The 26,978-nt window shown below is 42.2% G+C and overlaps 1 protein-coding gene across 4 annotated transcripts in view; it reads right to left on the bottom strand.

The window, feature by feature from the left end:
• Positions 1–26,978, bottom strand: part of ZFP64 (ZFP64 zinc finger protein) — a 71,183-nt gene that overhangs the window by 30,605 nt on the left and 13,600 nt on the right. Inside the window, exons 3-6 of one of the 4 annotated variants that reach the window (XM_081291310.1) lie at positions 24,904–25,068; positions 23,743–23,805; positions 19,924–20,175; positions 12,595–14,431 (exon numbers count right to left, since the gene is read on the bottom strand). In XM_081291310.1, the coding sequence (XP_081147436.1) occupies positions 13,149–14,431; positions 19,924–20,175; positions 23,743–23,805; positions 24,904–25,068 (1,763 nt within the window). In that variant the 3' untranslated portion in view covers positions 12,595–13,148. Of the gene's footprint in view, positions 1–12,594; positions 14,432–19,923; positions 20,176–23,742; positions 23,806–24,903; positions 25,069–26,978 lie in introns of those variants that run through there. The other 3 variants (XM_081291309.1, XM_081291311.1, XM_081291312.1) reach the window with 3 other exon arrangements.

The raw sequence follows: 26,978 nt of genomic DNA on the forward strand, positions 1-26,978 counted from the left end.
GTGTGTATGTGCACACTCATGTGTATATGTGTCTGTGCATGTGTGTATGCACATGTGTGTGTATGTGCATGCATGTGTGTGTTTAGGAAGGGACCTACACAGGCAAAAGGACTCAGGGCACTGGACAATCATAACGTGGCCCTGACAACTCCCAATATCAATGTCCTCAGGTTTGGGAACTTGTGGGAACCCTCTTTTGCTTCCACCACACCAGGACGGCATTTAAAGCACCACTTAAACTGGAAAATGAAACCAAACAACATGAACACACCCTTTGCTTCTGGCTGTTGCTCGAGCCAGACCCTAGGGCAGGTGGTGTGCAGGGGACCACGAGGCACCTGCTCTAGGAATGGACCTGGGCTCAAGTGTAGTGAGACCAGTCACCAGCAGAGCAATTCTGGGCAAGCCACACGACCTCTGTTTCTGTGGCTCTGTTTCCCCATCTCACTGGGAGGGCAGACAGGTCAGCGAGGGCACCTGAGAGTCAGGGTTGGCTCAAGCACATGTCTGCCTTCTTTCAGGCTGCGTTCATACAGCTTGCAGGACATGCCTGAGTGCAGGGAGCCCAGGGGTGAAAAGCCCCTGAAGGGACCTGCAGCAGGAGTAGCAGGACTGCTGGGGGAGGAAGCGATCACCACCTGCGTTCAGTATTCCTCATTCAAAACCTTCCCAGAAGATTCAATTCTGGCTAATGACTTCAAGGGGAATTTCAGTTGCAAGCCTTGTTTTTTACTCCAAGGAGAATTCTTCTGATGCCAACACAAAGAAAAGCAGAATACAAAGAGCGAACTGACACACATTCCCTCAAGACACTAAGCAGCTAGGATCCCTATAGCAAGGGTGTTCCAGGACAACCTTTGAATTCTGGAAACTCTGAGAAAACTCATGTAAAGCCAGATGCCAGAGACTTAGACAGCTCACTGGATGGAGCACAGAAGGATGTTGTTGACACAACACTGAAACATCCTGCTATAAGAGGCTCCCAGCAAAGACACTTCAAATTCCCAAATCACAGCTGTGAATCAGATGCTCACGACTGGGGGACAGGTGCAGTGACCGCATACCAAAGGCCTCCCAGGTCTGCTTCTTATTCCTTCCTGCCAAATTGGCAAGAAAGAGACCCATGAATGGGGAAGTAGAGGGAAAGCAGATCCCTGTGAACAAAAGGTTCCCTGACTGAGGAAGTTGGAAGAAGGCGGTGGCCAGTGGGAACTTGCTGAGGGGCGGGCAAGCTCCAGGTTTGGACCTCTTGGGCTAATCGCTCTGCAACATCCGCACGTCTCTTACTTTCTCTAAGACTGTGCTTCTTTATCCTAGTATTTCCCAGGATGCCTGGATCACCGCAATCTCCACAGAGGCTGGATTTTAAATGCATGTTCTCAGCAACGTCCCCCCTCCCCCATCTGCTTTATTAGAACTTACTGAGCTGCCCTGGGGCTGAAGGTAGGTATTCAAAACCAGTTTTCCATTAGACCAATATATTTAATAAATTTGATATCACTATGTTAAAAAAAAAACAAACAGTTTTCCAGGTGATTCTTACACCAGGCTGTTGGGCTCCACCTCCTTTTCTTCACAATGTCTTAATAGTACCTCCCTCAGGGACTACAGTATGATTTGATGAGTTTAGCACAAACATGACACAATAAATCTTAGCTTTTATCACTGAGAAATCACAATCACCGTTATTTAATAAACATTATGCACCTACTACCTGCCAGATTCTATGCCACAAATCAGGGGGTGATGGTGGGCTAGACGCATGGTTCTTGCCCTCATGGAGCATGCTTGGCTCCTGGGAGCCTATGTGATAAGCAATGGGTGCGCAGTAAGACTTTGGTACAACGTGGACACTGCCAATCAATCCGGGTCCTAGGGAAGCATGGGCTTAATCACTGCTCCAGCAGGGGGAGCTGTCTGGCTCCTAGAATCAGCTGGATGAGGGGCTGCCATAGAGGAGAGGAAAGAAAGTTCTAGATCAATAGAGACAATACAGAAAGGAGCTACAGGTGCATTTGAGAACTGGATGGAGGCTTATTTCTTTTATTGACTACTGGTCTCCCTGCTAGACACGGAGCTGACTCGGCTTCTCAACCTCAGCTGCGCTGCTGACTATCTGGGTCAATCTAAATTCTGTGCTTCATTGGTTTGTCTCTGAGAGGCCAGACACATTTCAAACACCAGACTGCTTATTTTTCCACGGGAGGCAACATTCTATCTCTAAACTGTCTTTGTAAGGATGCTTCTGCTTGATTTTCAAGCCAATTATTTAATGCAATCCCTCCAAGAGTGCTTGGTGGTCTTGTTGTAGGTCAGTTATTTCGATGAATCAGGACACTTGTGCTAATCTTTTTTTTTTTTTTTTTTGGGGGGGTACTGGATATTGAACCCAGGGGTACTTAGCTACTGAGCCATACCCCCATCCCTACTTTGTATTTTATTTAGAGTCGGGTATCACTGAATTGCTCATGGCCTTGCAAAGTTGCTGAGGCTGGCTTTGAACTCGCAGTCCTCCTGCCTCAGCCCCTTAGCTGCTGGGATGACAGTTGTGCTTTCGTGCTAACTTTTAAAAAGCATTCTGGTTAAAACGAAAGCTCCAAAGTAAAAGAAAATAAGCTTTTAGCACCCCTCCTAAGATCACACCCAAAGACTGCTCCCCCACCCCTCCTCAGGAATGTATTTGAGAAACTGGGCTCTAAAACAACTTCATTTTACGTGACGATTCCGAGTTTCAGAATGATTGTAAAGAACAAAATCCCCTGAAAGGAGTTAATGAAATCACTGGCACTCGATTCTAAGGAAACTTGGCTCCACTTCAAATTCAAGTTTAGATTTTCATGTTGTAAAACACCTGCCCAGCCACAAAGCAACTCCAGCTTTAGGATCAACCCAAGTGTAGTCACCAGGGTGAACTGAAGTTGGGCTTTACTGTGAAAAACGGACCAGAGACAGGGGAATTGTAAAGAAGACTGGTTGGACATTTGGAAAACGTGAATTGAGAACCACAGACGACCTAACTTAGCAGCCAACACAGAGCAGACCCCGAGCACAGTTGGCCCTTTAATGGACTCGTTTGACTTACAAGTAGAAAAGATTCAATTCTATTGACGAAAGTGCAGTTAGAGAAAAAAAAAAAAGTACGTTCTAAAATGATGGGGAATGGAGAGGTGAAGTCATTTTCTTTTAACTTCCAATGACAATTTTTAAGGCGGTACCTGAGGGCTTGGTCTTTGTCATAAAAACTGTGTTGCTGCCCTACCAAGGGTAGGGACAGTCTATTTTTCTCCATAAGAGAAGTGAGACTTGGCTGTCTGAAGGGCTCCTCAGGTGGCCACCTCCCCACGGTCTAGGGTCCAGCTAACCTTAAATGAAAGAGCAGTGGTTTCTCTCTTCTTCAGAAAGGAATTTTCCTGATTGCAGGAAATCCCTCCTCCTTCCTGCCGAGAACTAAATGCTGAGGCAGATTTACTTGTGAAGATGCTGAAATTAAAATTCCTTACCTCTTTCCTGCCCTTTGAAAGACTCTTTATTTGCCATTTTGTATTCATAATTTTGCAGTTTTTCTTTTTTCTCTTTGTAGTGTTGAGGATGAAACCCAGGGACTCACACATGCTAAGCCAGCACTCTGCCACTGAGCTGCACCCCCAGCCCGGCACCTTCTTTTTCTTAGAGAGGGTCCCCTAATTTGCGTGAACTTCAGGCACTGTAATTGCTGGATCCACTCGTGGGGTGGAGTCAGATTTTGTCCAGGCTGCCTCCTTGCGAACTTCCTTATCTAGTAGAGAAACTGCCTTTTCTCTTTCTGGAAACCAAATCTTCTGCAGGAACCACTCAAAAGTTGAATTCAGATTTGAGGCTCAGTTTTATGGTGAAGTCACTCATTTAAAAATGGAGGTTAACAGGCTTCAGTTTGGTGGTGAGGAGTCTGTGATTTTATGTAATCAAGTGTGATCATGACACAAGCCAGGGCTGGTTAGGCATTTACAACTTTTTAGTCTAAAGGTGCTTCTCTGTGATGCTTTCAGGAAGGGTGGCATCAAGGATCACAAATAGCCCTGTGGCTTTTTAGGAGTTTATAGGCTAATCCCACAACAGAATGCAGGGCGATTTTACTATTTCAGGAAGTAGATTCATATGTTTGTTAAACCTGGTGTTGAAAATAACAATAATAAAAAGCCTTAAAAGGTGGTCAAATTACTTAAGCAGAATTCTCTATTCAGTAAAAAAATATGCCATAATATGTAATTTAAATCTAAAAGACTCCTGTTTGCTTCACTTTCTTGAGACTCATTTAACTTTTCATGTTAACTCTAATCTCAGGTAGAGGGGGTGCCCAGTGAGGGGTTGGCAAGCTGTGGCCACCACCTGTTTTTGTATGGTCTTGATGCCAAGAATGTGTTCACATCTTTAAATGGTTGAGAATAAGGTCAAACAATAAATAATATGATAATTATAACATGATAATTATATGAAATTCAAACGTCAATGTCTATAAACGAAGTTTTATTGGAAATCAGCCATACCGACTTCTTTCCAGTTATTTACAGATATTTTCATACTACCATGGCAGAGTTGAGAGTTGCATAGTCCATAATACTGGACATCCTTGTCACCTGGCTTTTGCTGAATCTAGGACTAAGGTCTTCCAACCGGGTTCTAGAGCTTGGGAATATACCAAGATATTTCAAGAGGTACACAGGCCCTAGAAAGGAAATCACTTCTCAAATCTTAACTCCCATGGGTACTTTTTCTTAAGGTTGAGAAGGTAAGAACACACCCAACTGTGAAAAGTGGGTAGTTGAGAAAAATCCAGATGTGATCAATGCACAGAGCTCAGAAAACTCTGGGACATCAAGATGTCGAGGTTATAAAATCCAGTGACTCCAGGATTGGAAAAGAAACCCCAGTCAGCGTTCAGTTCTTTGCTTCTGATAATATTGACCCAGTTAATCATGATTGACCAACATGTGATTGGTTTTTTTGGGGGGGTATATAATTTAAAAGGAGTTAAAATAATCGAGAGGCATTGCTATCACAATATAATTTTTTTATATGTTTATTTGTTTGAATGAAACTTTAGAGTTGACATCAATAAAAAGAGTATTTGGAATATAAATGAAAATGAATTATATCTCATGGCGGCAACTTTTAAAAAAATCCATTTTTTTTAAAAAATTAATATTTAGTAAGGATACATAAACTGATGCCAAACCAAGGCTAACTAACTCATTAAGACTCATAGTCTCAGTAAATATTTTGTTTATATTTAATAATTACCATAATGTATCATAATTTTATATTGTTTTGATCAATTTTTTTCTAAGGATAATTTTATGTAGACGAAATGTTTAAAGCTTGGAGCCCCATGGGCATGAGAGATAAAAAAAATATGATTTTCAATTTATATAATTACAATTTCATGGCTGATAAGATCAACACTGTGTCTTGAGGTCAAGCCACTCTCAACATTCTAGAAACTTCCCTGGCTGGCTCTTTCAACCTGATTTGCTAAGGTGGGGCACTGCCCACTTCTCTCCTGGCAACACAGCATTTTGTCTTGACTTGGATCAGAGCAGTATGAACTCCCCATCCCGACCAGAACAGAGTTTAAGGGTGATTGCAGAGAAGATCCTATGTTCAAATGGGTCAAAAGAAGAACCCCCTGTTCCCTTTCTGAAGCACATAGTCCAGGAATCACTCAAACCAAGCAAAATGAAACCAAAGGTGTGGAATGGGGAAGAAGAGTCCAAGAACTGTGTTGAGCCCCGTGTGTTGCAGATTTTGGTTGAATCTAAGTGCAGACGGTATTTTAATATGAGAGACACTCTAGAAGGCAGGACTTACTTAATCAAAGCCTGGAAATAAACTTGAAAGCTATCTCGGCAACACTAAAGATTTGGGGACAGAACATTCTAGGAAAAAATGAGGCCCCAAAGCCTCCTCTCACTGGGAAGGGGAATTCAGGATGGAAGAAAGAGTCACAGTTAACTTTGCTTTTTATACAGCAACGGAAAAAATATAAGTTTACAAATGATTGTTGAAGATTGGAAAATAGCCATTAGCAGAAGAGAGATGTGTCCTAACACCATCTGTAGGAACAGGAAAACTTAGAGAAAAGGAGAAAACCACAAAGTTTATAAATAGTAAAATTACATAAGATGGAAGTGACTAATAGGATGATAAAGATAAAATATCTGAATTTCCCTGTCATAGCAAGGAGAAGGTGATGGTTTTTAATCAGTGGGATGGGTGAAGATAAATCAGGCAAAGGTAATAAGGTATAAGCTGAGACTTAGAATATTACCATGAGATAAAGCATGAGTTAAGGCTGAAGCTATTAAATGAAAGGATCATCATCTAAGATGAAGATGACAAAGACGCAACAGCTGTGGTCCCACAGGTACCACGTACGAACGACAAAACGCAATGGAATGAAAGAGAAGCTTGGTCAAAAGCTAAGTCCAGGGCTGCGCTGGCCTGGCCCCAGTGCGGCCCTGTGTTCCATCCCAGCATGCCCACTCAAGGCAATTCCAAGTTTTTGGAATCCTTTTTTCAGTTTACCAGAGAGGGCTTGAAGATTTGAATAACAAAGATGATTTGATTTGTAAAAATGTGAACTTTACAGAGACTACATATACACTCTTCTCTGATAACCACCAAATACTTACAGAAATTTGTCCCATAAATGGCCTCACAGAAATTGAAAAATTACAAAAAGCATGTATTTTAAAGGTCACATTATGAGACCAAAACTTACTAACATCAGAAACAAAAAACCAAAATAGATTGTAACTACTTAAAAAATAGGAAACATGTCTTTACTCATCCCTTGGATTCTGCACCTCCCAACCAACCCTACAACTGAAATAAAAAAAAATCTTGAAATTCAGGAAAAGAAAGGAGATTCCTTATAAAATTTATAGGCATACAGATGTAAGGGAAATTTTTGAAAGAGTTTGAAGTAGACAATGAAGATGATTGAAGGCATCGCCAGTCCCCAAACCTGGTGATCTATTCTGTAGGGGTTGGTGCCTTTTATTTTATTTTTGTTGTTCTGCCGTGTTGGAGAGTGAACCTAGGGCCTCAGGATGCTAGGCAAGCACTCTACTACTGAGCTGCATCTCCAGCCCCGTGGTTTTGAGTTTTTTACAACTTTGTCAGTTACTGAAATATATAATAATGCATGTAATCTGTAAACAAGTAAACATTAAACAGATTTAGTCTGGTGGAGTCGGCTGATTGTCACCTGGAGATACTGATCCAGTCTGCCCCCTTTGTAAATTTATTCCAACATTCCTGATTGTCTAAGTGCCTTTGTCGAATTCTTCTTTGAACCTGAGGTGATATCTTACTGACTCCCTTTGAATTAATGATTGAAATAAAATCTTTGACAGATGTTCTTTCTATATTTGTATAAGCCGTGATTTTAACTTTAAAAAATTACTTTTTTAACTTAAGTGGATCATAATGGAAAAAGGTACAGCTTTAAATGTTTTGTTATTCAAGGAGAAATAAGTGAATTTAAGATAGGAAATGAGAATAACAAAATAAACTGAAATAAAAGCAGATTTGGGGACAATCTCTGTTGAAGTTGAAATCTGAAATTCAATGGAGGAGGGACAGAGAAAGAACAAATAAAAGGAAAAACTCTACTTTCATTTTAATACAAATGCATAATAAATCCTTTGCAAATTGAGATGAAAATACTATATGAGTATATATATATATATTATACATATAATATATATAAATAATACTCAATACTTATATATATAATATATACATACTATATACACTATATGAGATATATATACATATATACATATATATATATATATGTTTTTAAGAGAATATTAAATGGAAGTATAGGATAACAGACATGAAAACTCAGAACAAATCAATGATTTTTTTTTCCTTTTGCAAAATATCAATTATGAAATTGATTCAGATGAGCTAAACAACATGAACAGACCAGTAATCACAGAAAAAAATGGGAAACTTTGTCAAAAATGAACATGAAAAAGAGAATCAGCCCAGAGAACAGAGCAGAGAATTTCTGCTCTGGTAGTCAAACTATTGCAAGTCATTGAACAAGAGGGAAAAGACTCCAATTTATTTTCACATTAGCATGACTTAAAACAAAAACAAGCAAAAGCCAGATAGAGATAGGACCAAAAGAAAACTGAGATTAACGACACTTATGCATATGGTTGTAAAAATTAAAAAAAAATAGGAAATGGAATCCAGCAAAGTATCAGAAGAATAATCCAACATGGCCAAGAGGGTTTGCCCCAGGAATGGAAGATGATTCAATAATACAGGATGTGTGGTATACTAATTCACTCTATCAACATACTCAAGTGCAAACCCATATGGTAAAAAATTGAAAAGATATTGATAAAATTCAGCAACCTACCCTGATAAAAACTCTTATGTGAAATGTTTACTTGAAGAAAATGACTTGAGAACTATAAAAAAACCATTACTCGTAGGAATATACATTATATCAAATTGGGAATTTTTTTTTTTTTTTTTTTGAGAGAGAGAGAGAGAGAGAGAGAGAGAGAGAGAGAGAGAGAGGGGATTGTTTAATATTTATTTTTTAGATTTTGGCGGACACAACATCTTTGTTTGTATGTGGTGCTGAGGATCAAACTAGGGCCGCACACATGCCAGGTGAGCGTGCTACCACTTGAGCCACATCCCCAGCCCAGGAATTTTTTTTTTTTTTTTTAGTTGTCAATGGACCTTTATTTCATTTATTTATATGTGGTGCTGAGAACCAAACCCAGTGCCTTGCACACGCTGGGCAAGTGCTCTACCACTGAGCCACCACCCCCACCCATCAAATTGGGAAATGTTAATGTCAATCATGTTAAAATTAAGAACACAACAGGGATATCAACTATATCAACAGTCCCAAGGCAATGGGACAAGGAAACAAAATAAACAGTAAATACATGGGGCAGAAAGAGAAAACACAATTTGAAATGAGATGACTATTTTATAATCATCATAAATCATATTTATCAGAGATTAGGGGTTTCCATTACTTCATGTTGATGAATGTGAACTTTTCCTAATGGTGTTTGACAAATATATAAAAATAGCTTTTCTTTATGCTTACAACAACTATTTTGAAATAGAAAATATTTCCATTCATAATTACAATAATCATAGAGAAACTAAAGTCTTACATGGTATTAGACTGTGAATGAAGAAAATTAGATATCATTTTATTACATAATATTTACAACAGGAGTCAAAGTTTTTTGGGTAGAAGAGTTGTAGATGGACACAATACTTCTATTTATTGTTTGTTTGTTTACATATTTATTTATGTATGTATATGTGATCTGAGGATCAACCCCAGTGCCTCACCCGTGCAAGACAAGCGCTCTACCATTGAGATATAACTGCAGCCCCATAAGTCATTCCTTTTACACATAATATTGGTGCGATTCAGTCCAAGTCCCCTAAAGATTTTTTGTTTTGTTTTTTGGTGTGTTTGTGTGTCAGGGAGTAGTTTTTGATAAAATGACTTCATTTGGAAGAATGAATATCTAAGAATCGCCAAGAATATTTTGGGACTAGATGGCAACAGGAAGACTTTGTAAGTCTAAAGGATTAAGGTATTCTTAACACCAACAATCAAATATTTGATGTTGGCAAGCCAGAGAAGATGTAAAGATCGATGGGATAGAATAGAGATTCAAGTATATTTGGGAACTCAATCTACACCAAAGGCAAAATCAGGATTTCAGTTCTAAGGAAAATCTTATTTAACTTGTGGTTGTGGCACAGTGGATAGCCAAACCCATATACCAGAAAATATAAATATGAATCTTGGCTGCCATAGGGTTGGGACTAAAACCAAAGAAGCAAATAAAAAAAAAATTAAAGAAAAAGAACCTCTTCATCTCAGGGGGAGGAGGGCTTTAAAGAAATATAAGAGCCACAAATGAAGAATGGAATTGCAGACTACATAAAAAGCAGTCTCTTTTATTTGGCCACAGTGCCACAAACAAAGTCAAAGGACAAGAGATAGAAGGGGAGAAAACTGAGCACCATGCCACAGATGTGGGGTTTAGATCCCCAATTCCCCAATAAGCTGAGACAAATGAGGGAGGGCAAGTATAAGTTGCAAGGCCAGGTGGTCAGCAGGCCTGGAGATGTCACAGGACATGTAGACACCAGCTGGGAAGCACAAAGAGCAGATAACTGGTTCACTCACCAGGCCACTCCAAGAGACTGTTAACTGGCAGGAGTGCAGGTGGCTGGGCCACTCTGTAGGAGACTACCATTTTGAAAGTCAATTGGGATCTATGCAAATATAAGCCACAGAAACTCACTGAAACACAGTTTTAAGCACACTTTCTAGTCTTTGGAGAAAGAAAAAAAAAGGCACTGAATCTGAAGAATTATGTAGGATGTTGACTGTGGCAGTTTGTGATGGAAAATCCCTAAATAACTGAAATATCCACGCATAGGGGATGGCTGGCGAGAGCACTGGACATTCATACTACTACCCTTGGCTGAGAGAAGCCAAAAACCAAATGAACTAGGGTTAGCTGTGTTGACCCACAGGACTGTCAATAAATGGAATAATCAAGGCAGGCTGCAGAGAAGTATGTATTGCATGATCCAATTACTCTAGAAATAGAAAAACCCTTTTCTATGTTACCTTCATCTGAGTCCATGCATGCACACATGAACACAGAGAACGTCAACCTTGGGTTGGGAGGGTTAGGTTTGGGATTGTTAGCTTGGTTTTTGTTCAATTTTGTGCACAGTTTATTGCAGGGAACAAATTTTACTGTTGTCATTTATAATATCAGAGTATGCTGCGTATGTATAGGTATGCCTATGTGTCTGTTTGTACATGTGGTGGCTGCCAGGTGAAGATATGAGAATATGGAAAGAAATACAGAATGCAAGAATAAAAGAGTAAACTCAAGCCCAGCTTCATCACTTCTTGAGTAGAAAACATACACGTGGAAGCATAGGGAAAAAGACCGGAAGATGTCCACCAAGCTGGTGACGATGTTTACACGTGGCCTGGAAGGTTATCAGTAGCTTCATTTTCCCCATACTATTCCATTTGTGATGTGTCCTATCTTGAATACACATCATATTTACAATCAGGAAAAAACTCTTTTAAAAGTTGAAAAAAGGGATACTCTTGGGGATAGAAGAACAATGTAGAAAACAGTTTTGTAATGGAGGTTTCATAGTTAAAAGGTGGCTGAGTAATTTTCTAAAGAGCTTCAAGTAATACAGTAGTGTCCCCCACTCTCTGGGTTCATATTCCAAGACATTCCTTGAATGCCTGAATTGCAGATGGTTGCAAACCCTATATACACTATGTTCTTTTCTATACACATAAACCTACAACAAAGTTTAATTTATAAATTAGGCACAGGAAGAGATTAACAATAACCAACAAAAAGAACAATTGTAACAACATACTATATTAAAGGCGTTTAAAATTATTTCTGGAATTTTCCATTTAATATTTTAGCACTACAGTTTGACTATAGGTAACTGAAAGCAAGAAAGCAAAACTGTAGATCGGGAGGCACTGTAATTCCAAAATGATAAAATTACTAAAAATTTCTAGCATTGTACACTGCAGGAATTCCTGCTTCAGACCAAAACCAGTTAATAATTCACTACTACCAATACTGACATGAAAATAGAGAAAGTCTGGCAAAGCTATGCAATAAGGCTTCAGAATTATATCCAAATACTAAGAATCCAAGAAAGAAGGGAGACAAAATCCAGCTCTAACTCTTTGGCTCTTTCGAAGGGTACTGGATCTGCATGTCTAACAGGCAAACCCTCAAGATTTCTAACACCACTGTTTTTTATTTCCCTAGCTTGTTTTTACCCAAAGCACAAATAACATCTTCATATGAAGGTGAGATGATCTACATAACAAAAAAAATTTTTTTTCCTATTCCTAGGGATAGAACCCAGGGCCTAATGCATGGACCCTGCCACCCAGCTGCATATATATAAGTTCATATATTATGAAAAAGTAAAAGTGACAACTTAGGCAAAAATGCACCTAAGTATGCTCATAACAGTTTAATCATGCTTCTTTCAGAATAGTGACCACCCCTCTTTATCAATCCTTGTCTACATGGAAAATCAGAGATATTAAACCCCTGGAGGATATTTATAGGTATAAATAGGAGTAATTCCAGTTTCTCTCTGGCGCCACCTACCGATCAAATAGCATTTCAATTCAAAACAGAATACAATTTGAATTTCCCTCTCAATATAACCTACGCTAGGTACTTTTCCAAAACCATTCATCTGGATCCTGGATCTGCACAGATATCAACAACCAAAAAAAGTCCTAGAAAAGTTCTCTCAAATTTTAGTAGAAACTTGCATCATATTTGTGTTTAAATAGAAATGTCAGGATCTTCAGTCTGAAATTAAAAAACAAAAAAGGGGTCACTTTAGGTACTGCACTTTTTCCATATAAGTGTGAAGGTGGTAAAGTGTTTGTGCAATATTCATGAGAGAACTAAAAGCCTCTGCTACTTCCAGTTCCCTTTAATTGTACAATGATTTACACTCCCTCAGACCCAAACCATATCTCAAGAAGCATTAACATTCGGGATCTTTTAACCAGGTATCAATTTATTAGGGAACTGTTTGTTCATTAGCACTAAACATTTTTTTTTCAAGTATTCATGTCACATTATGTAGAAAATGGTTCTCCAAGCCAATAGATTTGTATCTATGTAATACACTAATACCCCAAATTCTGGGAGGTATTTCAGAATGGGGCTTAAGAGAGGCTAGGAAGTACCATCTACTACACAAATTGAATGAGATGGAAAAGAACCTTTATTACAGTTGAAAAATCAAATTGGAAACAAACAAATGTATTCACTCCTTAACCCATTTAATCCCAACTCCTAATTGGAATCATCTTGGTAACATTTAAGATTCTACCGTAGAACGCGGTGATTCAGAGGTGGTCTCAAAGTAGTTACAGTGTTAAAAAAATTACAGTAAGAAGTTCAAAATACGATTTATTACAGGGGGCGGTCACGGCAATCCTTAAAAACATCAAGAGCAAACCTTTTACAGAACACTACTCCTCATTTCTCGTCCCCCTTTTCTCAGTACTAATCTGGTATGGAATCGGCGGGACACAGCAGAGCGGGGTGCGCCGCCCCTTGGATGATGGAGTACGTCTGCTTGGGCAGTTCTTGCTGTGAAGAGGAGGAGAATATAGGTGGAGCCGTGGTGGCCACCGCGATGCTCTGGCCCCCATCGCTCACCACTGTCACTTCAGCTGTCCCCTCCTGAATCAAAGCATTAAGGCCTTCAAAGTCAGTGCACGTGATACCCGAGCTGGCGATGAACGTCTGGTTGCCGGACGCTTCCTGGGGCCCGGCGGCGGCCGTGGGGATGAGAGTCTGGTGCAGCGTGGCCCCGTCGGTCTGGTCATGGGTGGTCAGCAGGACAGTCGGCTGGCTCATGGCGCCTGCCTCGCTCGGACATCCCGAGGTCTGAGGAGGGGCGATCAGACTGACGTGGCGCAGGATCTGCAGCCGGCTGTTCCCTGGGAGCTCCTCTGGGCTCTGGGCCACCAGGGCAGGTGGGACGATGTTGACTGCGGCCGCAGCGGCCTGGACGATGGTGTTTGTCTGGGGCACCTGATGCCCCACGATGATTTTGACTCTTCCCTCGCTGAACTGGGGCACCTGGCTGGGCTGGATCGGCACCTGGAGGTGGCCGACCGTGAGGGGCGTGGCGGGCTGCTTGCTGGGGTCGATCTGAAACTGGAGGACGGTCACATCCGAGTTCTTATTCTCGTTGTACTCACTGTGCTGCCTCTTGTGGCTCCGGAGCGAATCCTCCCGCATGAACGAGGCGTCGCATATGTCACAGTGAAAAGTCTTCTTGGCGTCCAGCTTGGCCACCTGCCGGCTGCTCTGCCTGCCGGTTTCCTTCCTCTCTAGGGCCTCGGTCTTGACCATGTCCCCGTGGAACTTCTTCATGTGCTTGCTCAAGTTGCTGGGCTGCTTGGTGTCGAAGCTGCAGTAGCTGCACTTGAAGGGGCGCTCGGTGCAGTGGATGCGCTCGTGGACGCGCAGGGCCGCCTTGCTGGAGCACGAGTAGCTGCACTCCGAGCACTTCTCCGGGTGCTCCGACTGGTGCACGCGGCTGTGCTTCCGGAGGGTGGCTTTGCTGTCACCCAGGAAGTCGCAATGTGGACACTTGAAGTTATTCCCGCTGTGTTTGATGCGGATGTGCGACTTGAGGTTCCCCTTCATGGTGCAGCGGACATTGCAGAACTCGCACTTGAAAGGCTTCTCCCCCGAGTGCACGCGCATGTGCCTTTTCAAGTCCGAGCTGATTTTGAACTTGGCGCTACAGAGCCAGCACTGGAAGGGGGCGTCCCCTGTCAACACAAGGTGAGTTTCCATAAGAACAGGCAGCAACAACCACAGAGGATCCCCCCGTAGCACACACCAGAAAACTGCTTAAACCAAGGCGAGCGGGAGGCGACCTTCTAACTGCAGCTCCCAGCAGCCCCTGGGAGGAGGGAGGAGGGAAGGATTTCTCTTCTTCCCCAACACCTGAACCACCACCATGTGCTTTTGCACACTACCGCCCTTAGGAAGCCCAGAAGAAAAATGGGAGTTGGAAAAGAGCTATATAATAGTCCCAAAAAAGTTTTGCAAACATACTCGTTTATATTTAACACAATCAAACTATCTTCATACGGTTAATGCACCCACTTTGCTAGTTAATGGCTCACAGTTGCATAATTTTGTATAATCCGACGATTTTGATTGAGTTACATGTTGTAATTGAGTCAACAACACATTTCCAAATGGGTTAGCTCCACGCTGCATTCATCCGAGGACTCTCTTTTTACAGTGACAGAAACACCAGCTTATATTTCATGCAGATTTTTATTAATAGAGACAAGTTTATTGCACAAAGTTTATTTATCCCACATGGCCAGCTGCGTTCTTTACTTGTGAAGTTACAGAATCCAGCTGCTTGATTTAAAAAAAAAAAATATTTGCTGAAAGATGAGCAGGGAAAGTGAAATTGCAAACATCTGGATGGACACGATTTGTAAAATTTATTTTCTCAATGAACACCAAGTCCAAATTATCTAAGGCACTGATAATTCAAGTAAATTGGTGACCCTTCATTTCAATATTGCTTAACCAAAGGAAATAACAGCAGCTAACAGTCTTCCATTGCTTTTGGGGACACTGTGTTGAGCTCTCCACCGAATGGTCTCCTTTCAGTGGCAACATCCCATGGCATGGGGGCTAGTATTTATTATATTTTATTTTATTCTTTTGGACAGTATTATTAATATCAGTCCTAATAGTATTGTACAGAAGGGCTGAGACCCAGAGAGACTACATAATTTGTTCATGGTCACCCAGTGGTCTGTGGCAGGGCTTGGATTCCGACCCAGACTGATTCTGGAACCAAATAAGTAATTGTTTATTTAATGAATGTTTGCTTTCTAAGGCCATATACTCAAAAGATTGGGATTATGTTCCAGTTTTTTTTTTTTTTTTTTTTTTTTTTTTGGTATAAAACCTACAACATAACCATGAGCTGCTTGATGAATTCAATAGAGGTGGCAGGGAGCAATTTAACATGCTTCTTGAAAATTGGGAAGCCTAAGTCTTCACAATATACTGCATGACCAAATACCAGCAAGATCATGCATACTGACCTTAGAACAAAAATGACCAGCCACAGCCAGTGGGCCAAATGCTGCCCACAGCCTGTTTTTGTAAATAAAGTTTTATTGGAAACAGCCATTTGTTTACCCACAGTTGTTTTCACAGTATCATGGCAGAGGGAAACAGCTGTGACAGAGCCCATAAGGCCTTCAAAGCCTAAGGTATTTTCCCTTTCTGAAAAAATTTCCTTTTTTCTGCCTTAGAGTGTTGTTCTTAACTTTTTTTATGTCATCACCCCTTTTGGCAGGTTAGTGAAGCCTTTACAACCCCTCTAACAATATGTTTTACGTGCACAAAATAGACTAAAAAACAACAGGAAGACAAAAGAGGCCAACTAGATTGAAATAGTTACTGAAAATGTTAAAAGAAAAAAGAAAAAATTCTGTGATGTGGAAATGTGTACGCTTTATCAATGTATTAAATAACAAGAGCTAGCGGCGGGTCTTGTAACAACAGTTCTAAATAGAAAAGTGTGCTAAAGATATTTCCATCTAGATGCACGAGTGTGATGAAAGCATCTGTGATTTTTGCTGGCAATAAGTTCATGTGCTGTGTTACCAGACTGGTTGCTTGTTTTCATAACTGAAGGACACAGTTATTTCCAGTAAATGTTCCGAAAATGAAGTAATAAGTTTTTCACATTCAAGTTCAAGCGCCTACCTCCTAAATTCTATTCATGCGTTCCTACAAAGAATCATGAGCAATAACGCCTGCTCAGGATGTTCTACAAGAGTTTTCTAGATACCTCCCTGCTCATATTACTGTGACAGTCATTTCATTTCTTGAACAATCAAAAGAACCGAAACCCAGAAAAACCAGATGAGCAAATCTCAGAGCTAAGTTGAAGAGTGTAACAGCACTTTCTGACCTGAAAAGCAAAGGGTCTAAACTCTTCTGTCATTGTATTTTGTTCTAGAAGAACAAACTTATTTCTTAAATGAAGTGTACTGGTCAGACAGGCCCACTGAACTGTAAGGTCTTCAAAGCCACTGACTGTTCCTACCTACTACCGGAATCCCCTTGGGCTCTGGCACACCGTGGGCTTAAGGGATGTTGCTGAACGAAGAAGGCACTGATACGTTCAAGCTGAAAAATCTTTCTTGAGTTTAAGTTGGTACTGAAATGACTGATGATTTAGTATCCTGAATCGACTCAAAGGTAAAAATAGAATCCTATTAATTTACAATTTTACGAGTGTCACCAATTTATACAATAGAAAAATTAACATTCCATGGAGACAATGCAGAAATGGCATACAACTAAATTTTTAGAAAACATACTGCTCTGAGTGGTAAATTCATCTTTATAGGTTGCAGGGAATCACTTTCATAAACAAATCCTTGAGTTTCTCTAGCTTAGTCTGAGGGAGAATACTGAAGAATCGGTTGGGCATTAGTTATGCTAATGTCATAGCTTGCTTAATAGCTTACACAAGTGTCCCTAAGTCCCCCCCCCCACCCCCCACCCTTGTGGCCATGGCCTCTGCTGTGTATGTGATTCTGTGCACTTTCCCACTGCGGGCAGGGTGGCTTGCCATCACCCACAGTAGCGGGCTCAACCATGTCACTGGATTTGGCCAATGGTATCCTAAGTATACTTGATAGAAGGAGTGGCTTGACATGGCCTTATGGGGTTTGCTTGCTTGTATCTCAGTCTTTACCACGAGGTGATCAGTCCTGGCCTAGCCCTCTCATCCCAAGACAACAACAGACAAGTAGTACAAAGATGAATTACCCCAGCCAAGGGTCATGGCCAACCAACCGATGGCCAGCAGATTCTCAGACTTGTGAGCCCAGTCAAGGTCAGTAGTTACCTGGTGGTCCCCAGCTGATCCCAAAGATGTCAACAGAAAAGGCATATTGTTGTATGGTTTGGTATAGGTTTGGTGAAGATTGGTGAAGATTTTTTTCTTTCTTTTTTAATATGTTGCGTCATTGTGACAAACAGATATAGATCTTAGTATCTAGAAATGAGGTAGTGCCAAAGCAGAGGACCAAAACATGTAGCACTGGTTTGGGGACTGATTTGCAGGTGGAGGCTGGAAAGATGACAATTCCCATTAAATGGCAAGCATTTCATGACAAATATTTGGTGAAACTGCCACCTGGGATAACTTAGAAGGCAGAAGGCACGTGAGTTTGAGCTTTCTGAGAGACAGAAATTCTAGACAGAATAGGGAGAGTGTTTCAGAAGCTGCCTATGATTAGGTACTGTGAGGAGGAAAAGCTTGAAAAAGAGCTGAGCATTGTCTAAAGCAGAATTTAGAGGGAATATAGAATAAGTTAAAGATTTGCTGGATATAGTTTTTCATCTCCAACCAGATTTTCAAAGTAAGATGAAGATCCTGTTCAGGGAACTGATCTTACAGAAAAGACAAATGAGAAACGAAGGGTCTGGATGTAGGATTCTGTTAAACTCCGAAGCGGTTCCCTTAGCTGGACGGAAGGCTTTCCGGCACCTGGGGGACATTAAAGAAGGAAGTCTCTGAGGCACGCGAAGAGGCAAGACTCCAGAAGAGGTGTGTGGCTTTGGGCATACAGGCACACAGGAAATCCACCATGTTTTTAAGATGGCTCTACCAGCAAAACCATCACCAGCCTAGGCCAGCATAAAATGCAAAAAAAAGACCCCCCAATTCTGGTGGGCAGGAAGCAGGCTGAGAAGCTCCTCGGAGGATGTTTTCCAACCCTTATCACAAGTGGGAAGGATGATTTAGTAGGCAGAGGGAAGAACCAGGCAGCTAACCCAAGGCCTAATCTTGAAACTTGTCCTGTCTCCTGAATGGGGGAACCTGGGAGCATCTGCCCAGAGGGTTTCAGAAGTGCTCTGGACCAATGGGTGGTGGGGTCTCCATTCACCCTCTCCCAAACAGCAGGACAACTGTGGCTGTCCTGGCTGTCTGACCCCTGAATGCTGGTGTGTGGCACTGGACCTGGAGTCTCTTTATTTTGGCTCTTTCCAGATGAAGTGGAGCCATATCCTGACCTGCTGGAGACCATACAACCCTGGCCTTCAAGTCTGACCCTAAGACAGGATGAGACTTGTGGGGTCTTTGCGGGTGGGTATGGATGCATTTTACCCATGAGAGAGATGTGAATGATGATGGGGATGAAGGTGGGATGCATTTGCACAAGGGTCCCAAGTCCTCACCCTCCTCACATCCCTGACCTTTGCCATGTGACATTGTGGTGACCTCTCACTGTGGGTGAGCTCATCAGACACCAGGACCAACCACGTAGCTTGCTTGCTGTAGCCAATGTGACGTAAGTAGACTTGTGTAATCAGAGGCCTGAAAGGGCCTCACCCAGAAAGGATTGCTTGCTAGTCCTTCTACCATCACTGTGAGGACAAGTCTAGGTCAGCCACAGTCCTAGGAGGAGGATCAGAGATGCATGGAGCAAAGTCGGGTCATTCTAGCCAAGGCCAGAGGACAGCCAATAGCCTGCAGCCAGCAGATCCCAGCCCAGGTCTGTGGACACAGCCTTCGCTATACACATGGTTAAGCTGAGCCAACATCCACAACAGCCCCCTGCTGACCTGAAGTACCTGAGTAATGAGTATTTACTATATGAAGCCACTGAGATTGGGTTGTGTTATGCAGCATCATTGTATATCAACAGCTAGCTTATACACACCCTGAAAGAAAAATAACTTGTTGAGACATTTACTGTTGACTTTTCTGTGCTGGTGTGTGTGTGTGTGTGTGTGTGTGTGTGTGTGTGTGTGCACGCGAGTGTTTGCAGTGCTGGGGATGGAACCCAAGGCCTCTCACATTGCACTGAGCTACATCCCACCCCTGTGTGTTTGCTGATCCAGCTGCTTCGTGCTGAACTATTCAGAGGAAAATTTAAACATTATCAAAATGTCTGGCCATAAACCAGAAGTTTATAAGTATCCATTGCTTATATCTCTATTTCATTTAGCATTCCTCCTCAATTATTATATTTTACTTGCAAATATGTCATGTTATAGTTATAGAAAAATATCTGTAAAGTTGCAAACTTGACGATTTCCCTGATTTAACTGTGAAAGGCTCTTCTAGGCAGAAGAAAAGCAAAATTGCAACAGTGGAAGTGATCGGACACCTCCCCTCTCCTCTGTGACCAAAGGCTCTGCGGTGCCCAACGCTGCCAGCCAGGGAGGCGAGGCGCAGCGTGGTGGCGGCGGGACTTACCGGTGTGGGAGCGCAGGTGGACGGTGAGCTGGCTCGAGTTGCGGCTGGCGTAGGGGCAGATCTGGCATTTGAAGGGCCGCTCGTCCGAGTGGATGCGCAGGTGCTTGTTGAGGCTGCTGCTGTCGGCTGCCGCGTAGTCACACGTCTTGCACTTGTAGGGCTTCACGCCTGTGTGGCACCGCGTGTGCGTCTTCAGCTTGTCCTTCCGGCTGAAGCACTTGCCGCACGTTTCACACTTGTGGGGTTTGTCTCCTTCACACACACGCCAAGGGCAGCAGGAAAGAAGATTAAAGAAGAAACAGCTTATTTCCTGCCACCTTGGAAAAGAGGAATTACGCAACTCCCTAAGGATATCTGGAAAACCCCAAAGCCACTTAGAGGGTGCCCAAAGAGCCACCGTGGTGGAGGGGCAGTTTCTTCTTCTATTTGCTTATTGGAAACTTCTTTCTACGATGAATGAGAATTCCCAATTAATAACAGGAGGCAAACAAAATAAAAATTCAGACTCCAGCTGTGTGGGAGCCGGGGACAACTAATGTCCCCTGTATTTATTCTCTTTTCTCTTTTCACACTAGACAAACCCTAAAATTTGAAACCCCTAAGGTTTAGCAGAGGTCATGGCTGGCGAGCCAGAGAGGACATTCCCCAGCTCTGTGTCTGAGTTTCTGTGAAGGCAAGGGCGGGAAAGTCGTGTGTCCCTTTTGTGAAAGGAATCGCTTTCCTGGGACACCTGCGGAGTCAGCAGGTGCAGGCAGATGCGGGCAGGGCCCCTACAGATGGTGGGAGAATGCAGCTAAGGACAGAAGGACTTCCGTTCCTGCATGCCCTTCTGGGACAGAGAGGCCACCCTACCCGCTTATCTGTGGGTGGTTATGTGACAGACGCACAAACCCCTGTCCTGCTTGAGCTGGTGTTTGGGTTTCTCTGTTACAGCAGCTTAATCTGAACCTGACACATGTCAGTCGTGAACAACTGCTCATTTTTGATGTGTATTTTTTGATGATGATGATGATGATTAATCAATATTATTGTTTGTTGGTGCATGTGTGCTTTTTTGGCACAAAAAAATTCTCTTGGCTGACGTTAATTTAAATGCTTAAACTTTTGAACAGCATTGTAGCTCTGAATTATTTTATTTAATTATCTTAACAATTGGAATTAGAACCCAGGACCATTTTGTTTATTTAGCCTCATGCTACAGTGATGCCCAATTGCCTACTTTCTTGTACCTAAAGTAATTTTGGTCATCTTTTTTTCACCTCATTAAATATTCACAACATGATTTTGAACCTGAAATATTTATTTTATTTTTTTAACATTTATTTTTTAGTTGTAGGCAGACACAATACCTTTATTTTACTTTTATGTGGTGCTGAGGATTGAGCCCACTGCCTTACACAATCTAGGCGAGTGCTCCACCTCTGAGCCACAACCTCAGCCCAGAAATATGTATTTTATACATGTGCCATCAGTGACTGAAACCAACTCCCTACGTGGCCACTGAAGAGAATGAAGAAGATGTTCATACGCTGATGTAGGAAGAGGTCCAGTAGCAAACGAAGAAGCAAGTTGTATAGAGTGCTACTTAAATTTGAATGTTTTTAGTTTCACATAAGCATGCCAAATCTTTTTTTTTTGGGGGGGGGGTACCAGGGACTGAACCCAGGAGCACTTGGCCACTGAGCCACATCCTCAGCCCTATTTCGTATTTTATTGAGAGATAGGGTCTCACTGAGTTGCTTAGCACCTTGCTTTTGCTGACGCTGGCTTTGAATTTGTGATCTTCCTGTCTCAGCCTCCTGAGCTGCTGAGATTACAGGCATGTGTCACCGCGCCCGGCTAGGCATGCCAATTCCTTAGAATGGTATAGTAAACCATTTTGTTCAGTTGACTTAAAGGATTAGAAGAGTCTGAGAGTTGGGATTTTTCATTTTTTTACTATATGTATCAAATATGTACTTTGCCAAGTCCCACACAGCCAGGTGCTGAACTATGTTGTTAGTTAGCCAAAAGTGATCACTATCATCTTAGAACAAACATTTGGGATTTAAAAATACTTCTAAAATTTTCTTATAGATTACCATTTTTATTATTAAAAACCTTAGCAGTCAATTTAAAAATCCAGGAATAGTAATTGCTCAGCAATCCCTGTGGCCACTGCTCTGTTTGTGTGCAATAGGGGGCAGATGCTTATTGGTGCATCTGGGTGGCTTCTGGCCAGCTTTATGGGCAAGAGTCCTGTGGCTGTTGCTGTCCACCAGTCCCCAGGGGTTACTAAGCACACCCTTGTCTCTGAGGAAACTAGCAAGGTCGCTGTCTAGTCAATTCTTGGAGCTGAAGACGATGATGGAGGTAGTTCAGTTAATCAGGAACCACCCTACAAACACAGATGTGGCTGGCTGCATGTGGGCGTTCTCTGCAGATCTGCAGAAATTAAGTCATTCTCATTTGTTTTTACAATGGTCTCCCAGTCGCCACCAGGAATCACGGTCCTTAACTCTTTCAAGGATAAATATGCTGTGCTCGATGGCTGAAGCTTCAACCTCTGAAGGCCACATGGAAAGATTTATTGCTTCTCACATGAAAATGCTTGCCATACATGAAATTAAGGTCTGGATAATTAGAATGAATCTAAATGACATGACACAGTGAGGCAGATGAGATAGGATGGTGACCCCAGTGCAATAAGGCCCTCAGTCATCCCGGCCAAGGAATATAAAAAAATAACTGTTGGCTGCTTCATCTTCCAAGGTTGGGCTCGACTGCAGACTCTGGACAACTAGTGAAAATAAAGTCAAATTCACTGCGTCCCTCACCTAGACACACTGACACTCTTTGAACATGTATAATACAATCTTTTGAACATGAACATCTGACACTTCATTTAAAATCGCCTAGAAGCCATTCTTTCTCCATGCAAAACATCTGGGAAACACAAAAATAACACACAGTCGGCTTCTGTCTCTACTGGTGATGCATCTGTGGATTCAAGCAACTGCCAATCCAAAATATTCGAAAAATAAACCATAACAACAAACAAGTACAAATAAAAATACAGCAAACAACTATTTATATAGGACTTATATTGCATTGAGTGTTGAGAGTCATCTATAGTGATCCAAAGTATATGTAAGATATGCCTGTGTGGCCAGGCACAGTGGCACATGCCTGTAATTCCAGTGGTTCGGGAGGCCAAAACAGGAGGATCTCGAGTTCAAAGCCAGCCTCAGCAAAAGTGAAATGCTAAGCAATTCAGTGAGACCCTGTCTCTAAATAAAATACAAAAAAGGGCTGGGGATGTGGCTCAGTGGTCGAGTGCCCCTGAGTTCAATCCCCAGTACCAAAAAGAAAAAAAAGAAAAGATACACTTGTGGCATCTATAAAACTACTATTTTTACAAGTCTCATTTTTGTAAAGGACTTGAACCTTCTCAAATTCTGGTAAGCTCCCCCGAAGATCCTGAAGGACAAACTGTATTAAAGAACATTAAAATGATCAGAAATAGCCTCTTTACTCTTCCCTGCTTCCTGGCCTGCTTTCTCTCTTTCTTTTTGTGTCCTAGGTATTGAACCCAGGGTCACTCTATCACTGAGCTACACCACCAGCCCCTTTAAAAAACTTTTTAAAAATTTTGCAACAGGATTTTGCTAAGTTGCCAAGGCCTTGAACTTGAGATCTCCTGCCTGGGCCTCCTAAGCAGCCGGGATTATAGGTGTGCACCACTTCATCCGGCTCATTTTTCTCCTTCTATACGTTCACCTTTTTCTCCTCTTTAGAAAAAGGGATTTAGGACACAGAGGCCAAAGACGCGTTACTTACCTGTGTGAATTTTTAAATGCCGCTCCATATCCTTCATACCATAGGCAGTCTTGAATTGGCAACCTAAAAACAAACAAACAAATAAACAAGGAAATATTAATTACAAAGGAAAACACAGTTACTTTTGAGTGGAGAACACTGGCAGAAACTTCCTACTCCAAGCCATGTGGGTTAGCAGCACAGTAAGGGCACAAAGGGATGTCATTCGCCCCTTAGGTGACACACCAGGGGAACAGCATCACTTCCGGGGCCCCTGCCCAAACCGTGGAGCCTCAAGTTTAATCCTGAGGAGACACCACCCAAACCTAAGTCCAGGCACATTTTGCAAACTGACAGGCCTGTACTGTTCAAAAAACGTCAAGCCCCTCGGAGACAACGGCTTGACTGTTCCTGCTTAGAGGAAATTAAAGACACATAAGAACCAAATGAAACATGCGGTCATGGGTTAGACACCGGACCAGGCAGGGAAGTGTTTTTCTTTTGAAGGAGGACATGAGTAGGACAGTGAAATCTGAGTAAGGTCAGTAAATTTGATCACACACACACACACACACACACACACACACACACACACATGTTAGTTTCCTGCTTTTGATGATTGTCCTGTGGTTATATATAAGGAGGCCCTACTTCTAGAAAACACAGAGGTATTCAGGGCAAGAGACCTTCAGGTCACAATTTACTCTCAAGAGACTTTGGGGAAAAATATATAGATATATATCTAGAAAGAATGGCAAAATGAATGCGGAAGATGTTAGCATCCTGGGGAATCTAGATGAAAGGTATACACAGGGACATTTTTGTACTATTTTGTAACTTTTCTGTAAGTCTGAAACTATTCCCAAATAAAAAGTTAAGCAAAAGTAAAGAAAGAGCATTTTTTCCCCCTGGATGTTTCGTTAAGCATTAGTGCAGGAAGAATATTCATAGTATCGTATAGTCTCACAAGTTCCCTTCGAAAGGCCTGTGGCTATAAGCCTTAGTGCCCCTGGGCACAATACCAGTGACAGAGAGAGAAGGGGCCTGTGGTGACATCCATGCTGTGAGGCTCTGATTTTCAGGCCAGACAGTATGTGTCATGTCCATACCCAGCTGTCAAGAGCCCTGGACCCCAACTGAATGTCACATCCTCTACACAGGCAGAACGTATGGGGGCCATACCTGGATAGCAACAGTTAAGCCTTTTCTGAGCAGGTGGGGTTGAAGGCTTTTTGGTGCGAGATGACTTGGTGGGGAGAGAGATGACAGTGGCCGTTTGGTTTTCGTTGCTTTCCGTGGGCAGATAAGTTTGATAGCCATGTTCAAAAACAAATTCTGGAGCTGAAACTAAAAGACATGGTAGTTATTAATTTTCATAATATAAATATCCACCAGCCATTCCCTTTGCAGAGAACGAACATCCCAGTCTCCCTTGATGTTTAAGAGTGAGTCCATGACCCAGTTCAAGCCAATGAGACACTAGAGGACATTTGTTGCAGGGCTTCTGATGGATGCCTGGATCTGTGGCAGCCATTCAGTAACCAGAAGGAGAAAGTAAGTGAATCAGATGCTGGGAGACAGCTCTGAAACAACAGATCCAGACCCCTCGAATGAAGAAGTGTTCCTACGATTTACACCAGGTAAGTTTTATGCTAAATGCAGCAGATGCCATAGGCGCGCTGGTAAGCTTTATCACAAAAAATCCTAACAAACTACCAGAAAAGTACTGATAGAAAGACTCTGGGTAAGACTATTCTGATAACATTCTTCTTAGCATACGTTTTCCACATATAGTATTCCTGTACTCTTGCTGAAGTTTTTAGGCAAAAGGAGAGAGAGCAAGAGAGCGAGCACAAATAGGCAATGTCATAATATTTTTTTTCCTTTATTAGACTATAATCTGTCACATGAAGATTTGGCCTCGAAGAGGAATAAGTAAATAGTGGTTTTCTCAGTGGGTGGACATTATCAAGCTGAGAAGCCCTAATGGTGATTCTAAGAGCTGCTATCCTACGGTTTTCCAAACCCCAGGCACCCAGGAACCATCTTCAAAATTTTGCAGTTTTATGTACAGAATATACTTATTTAATTCCATGTAGATCCAACGTCACTATTGATTTTAGCCTTGCCCAAAGCAGTAACTTCCCTGATACAGGCTGAAGGTGCTAATTGCATTTTCTCTTTACACAAACACGGTATTTCTTTGAATCTAAGATGTTCAATTAGATGATGTTCTTATTTAATTTAATTTTTTTCTTTTTTAATGTGGTGCTGGGGATGGAACTCAGTGCCTCATTCATGCTAGGCAAGCGCTCTACCACTGAGCCCCAGCCCCGGCCCTGATGTTCTTATTTTATAAGCAATGAAAATGTTGCCAATAAAATGCATTATGACCCAATGCTTTCTCATTCCTTAGGAATTTTATTTCATATTAAATGCATTCTTTAGTCTTCTGACATCTGACAGGAAACCCTGGTTCCTGACTCCTCCATTTGACAGGCTGGTTCCTGTCAAATAACACCTGGGTTCTGACAGCACCTGCTCTCTGAGCAAACCCAGGGTTCCCATTCTTCTCAGGGAATATGTCGTGGGGGTTAAAGTCAGCCCACAGAGCCTGACAAGCTGCCATCCCCGTGTCCACGCCGAGTCTCTCTGAGGCACTCGCCAGCACCCGCCTCTGGCTGAGAGGTTCTCACTTACAGCATGGGATTTATTGCCAGTCATGCCTGCTTTCAAGTGCCCTGCTTGGTTCTCAAAGTGTGGTCCCAAGCCAGCAGCACTGGAGCTACCTGGGAACTTGCTTCAAAGGTAAATTCTCAGCCTGCACCTCGGAGGCATTGAATCAGACCCTCTGGGGGTGACAGGTACCTAGTGTTCTAACCAGCTGTCTGGCTGATTCTGGTCACATGCCTGAGTTTGAAAGCCACCGCACAGACCATCCTATTCCAGTATCTCAGAGTAAACTCTAACCTGGCCTGGTCTAGAGGGAATCTTGCTGGGTACAGTGGTGCACACCTGTAATCCCAGCAGCTCGGAAGGCTGAGGCAGGAGGATTCAAAGATTCAAAACCAGCTTCAACAACTTAGTGAGACCCTGTCTCAGAATAAAAAAAAAAAAAAAAGGATGTGGACATGGCTCAGTGGCTAAGCGCCCTGGGGTTCAACCCCCAGCACCCCTCTCTCTCTCTCTCTCACACACACACACACACACACATACACACAAAGGGAATCTGCTCCCCTGGTTGCTGCTTTGGGAGA

The sequence above is a fragment of the Spermophilus citellus genome (assembly GCF_964194105.1).
Source record: "Spermophilus citellus genome assembly, chromosome: 4".
In the NCBI taxonomy this organism is placed as follows: Eukaryota; Metazoa; Chordata; class Mammalia; order Rodentia; family Sciuridae; genus Spermophilus; species Spermophilus citellus.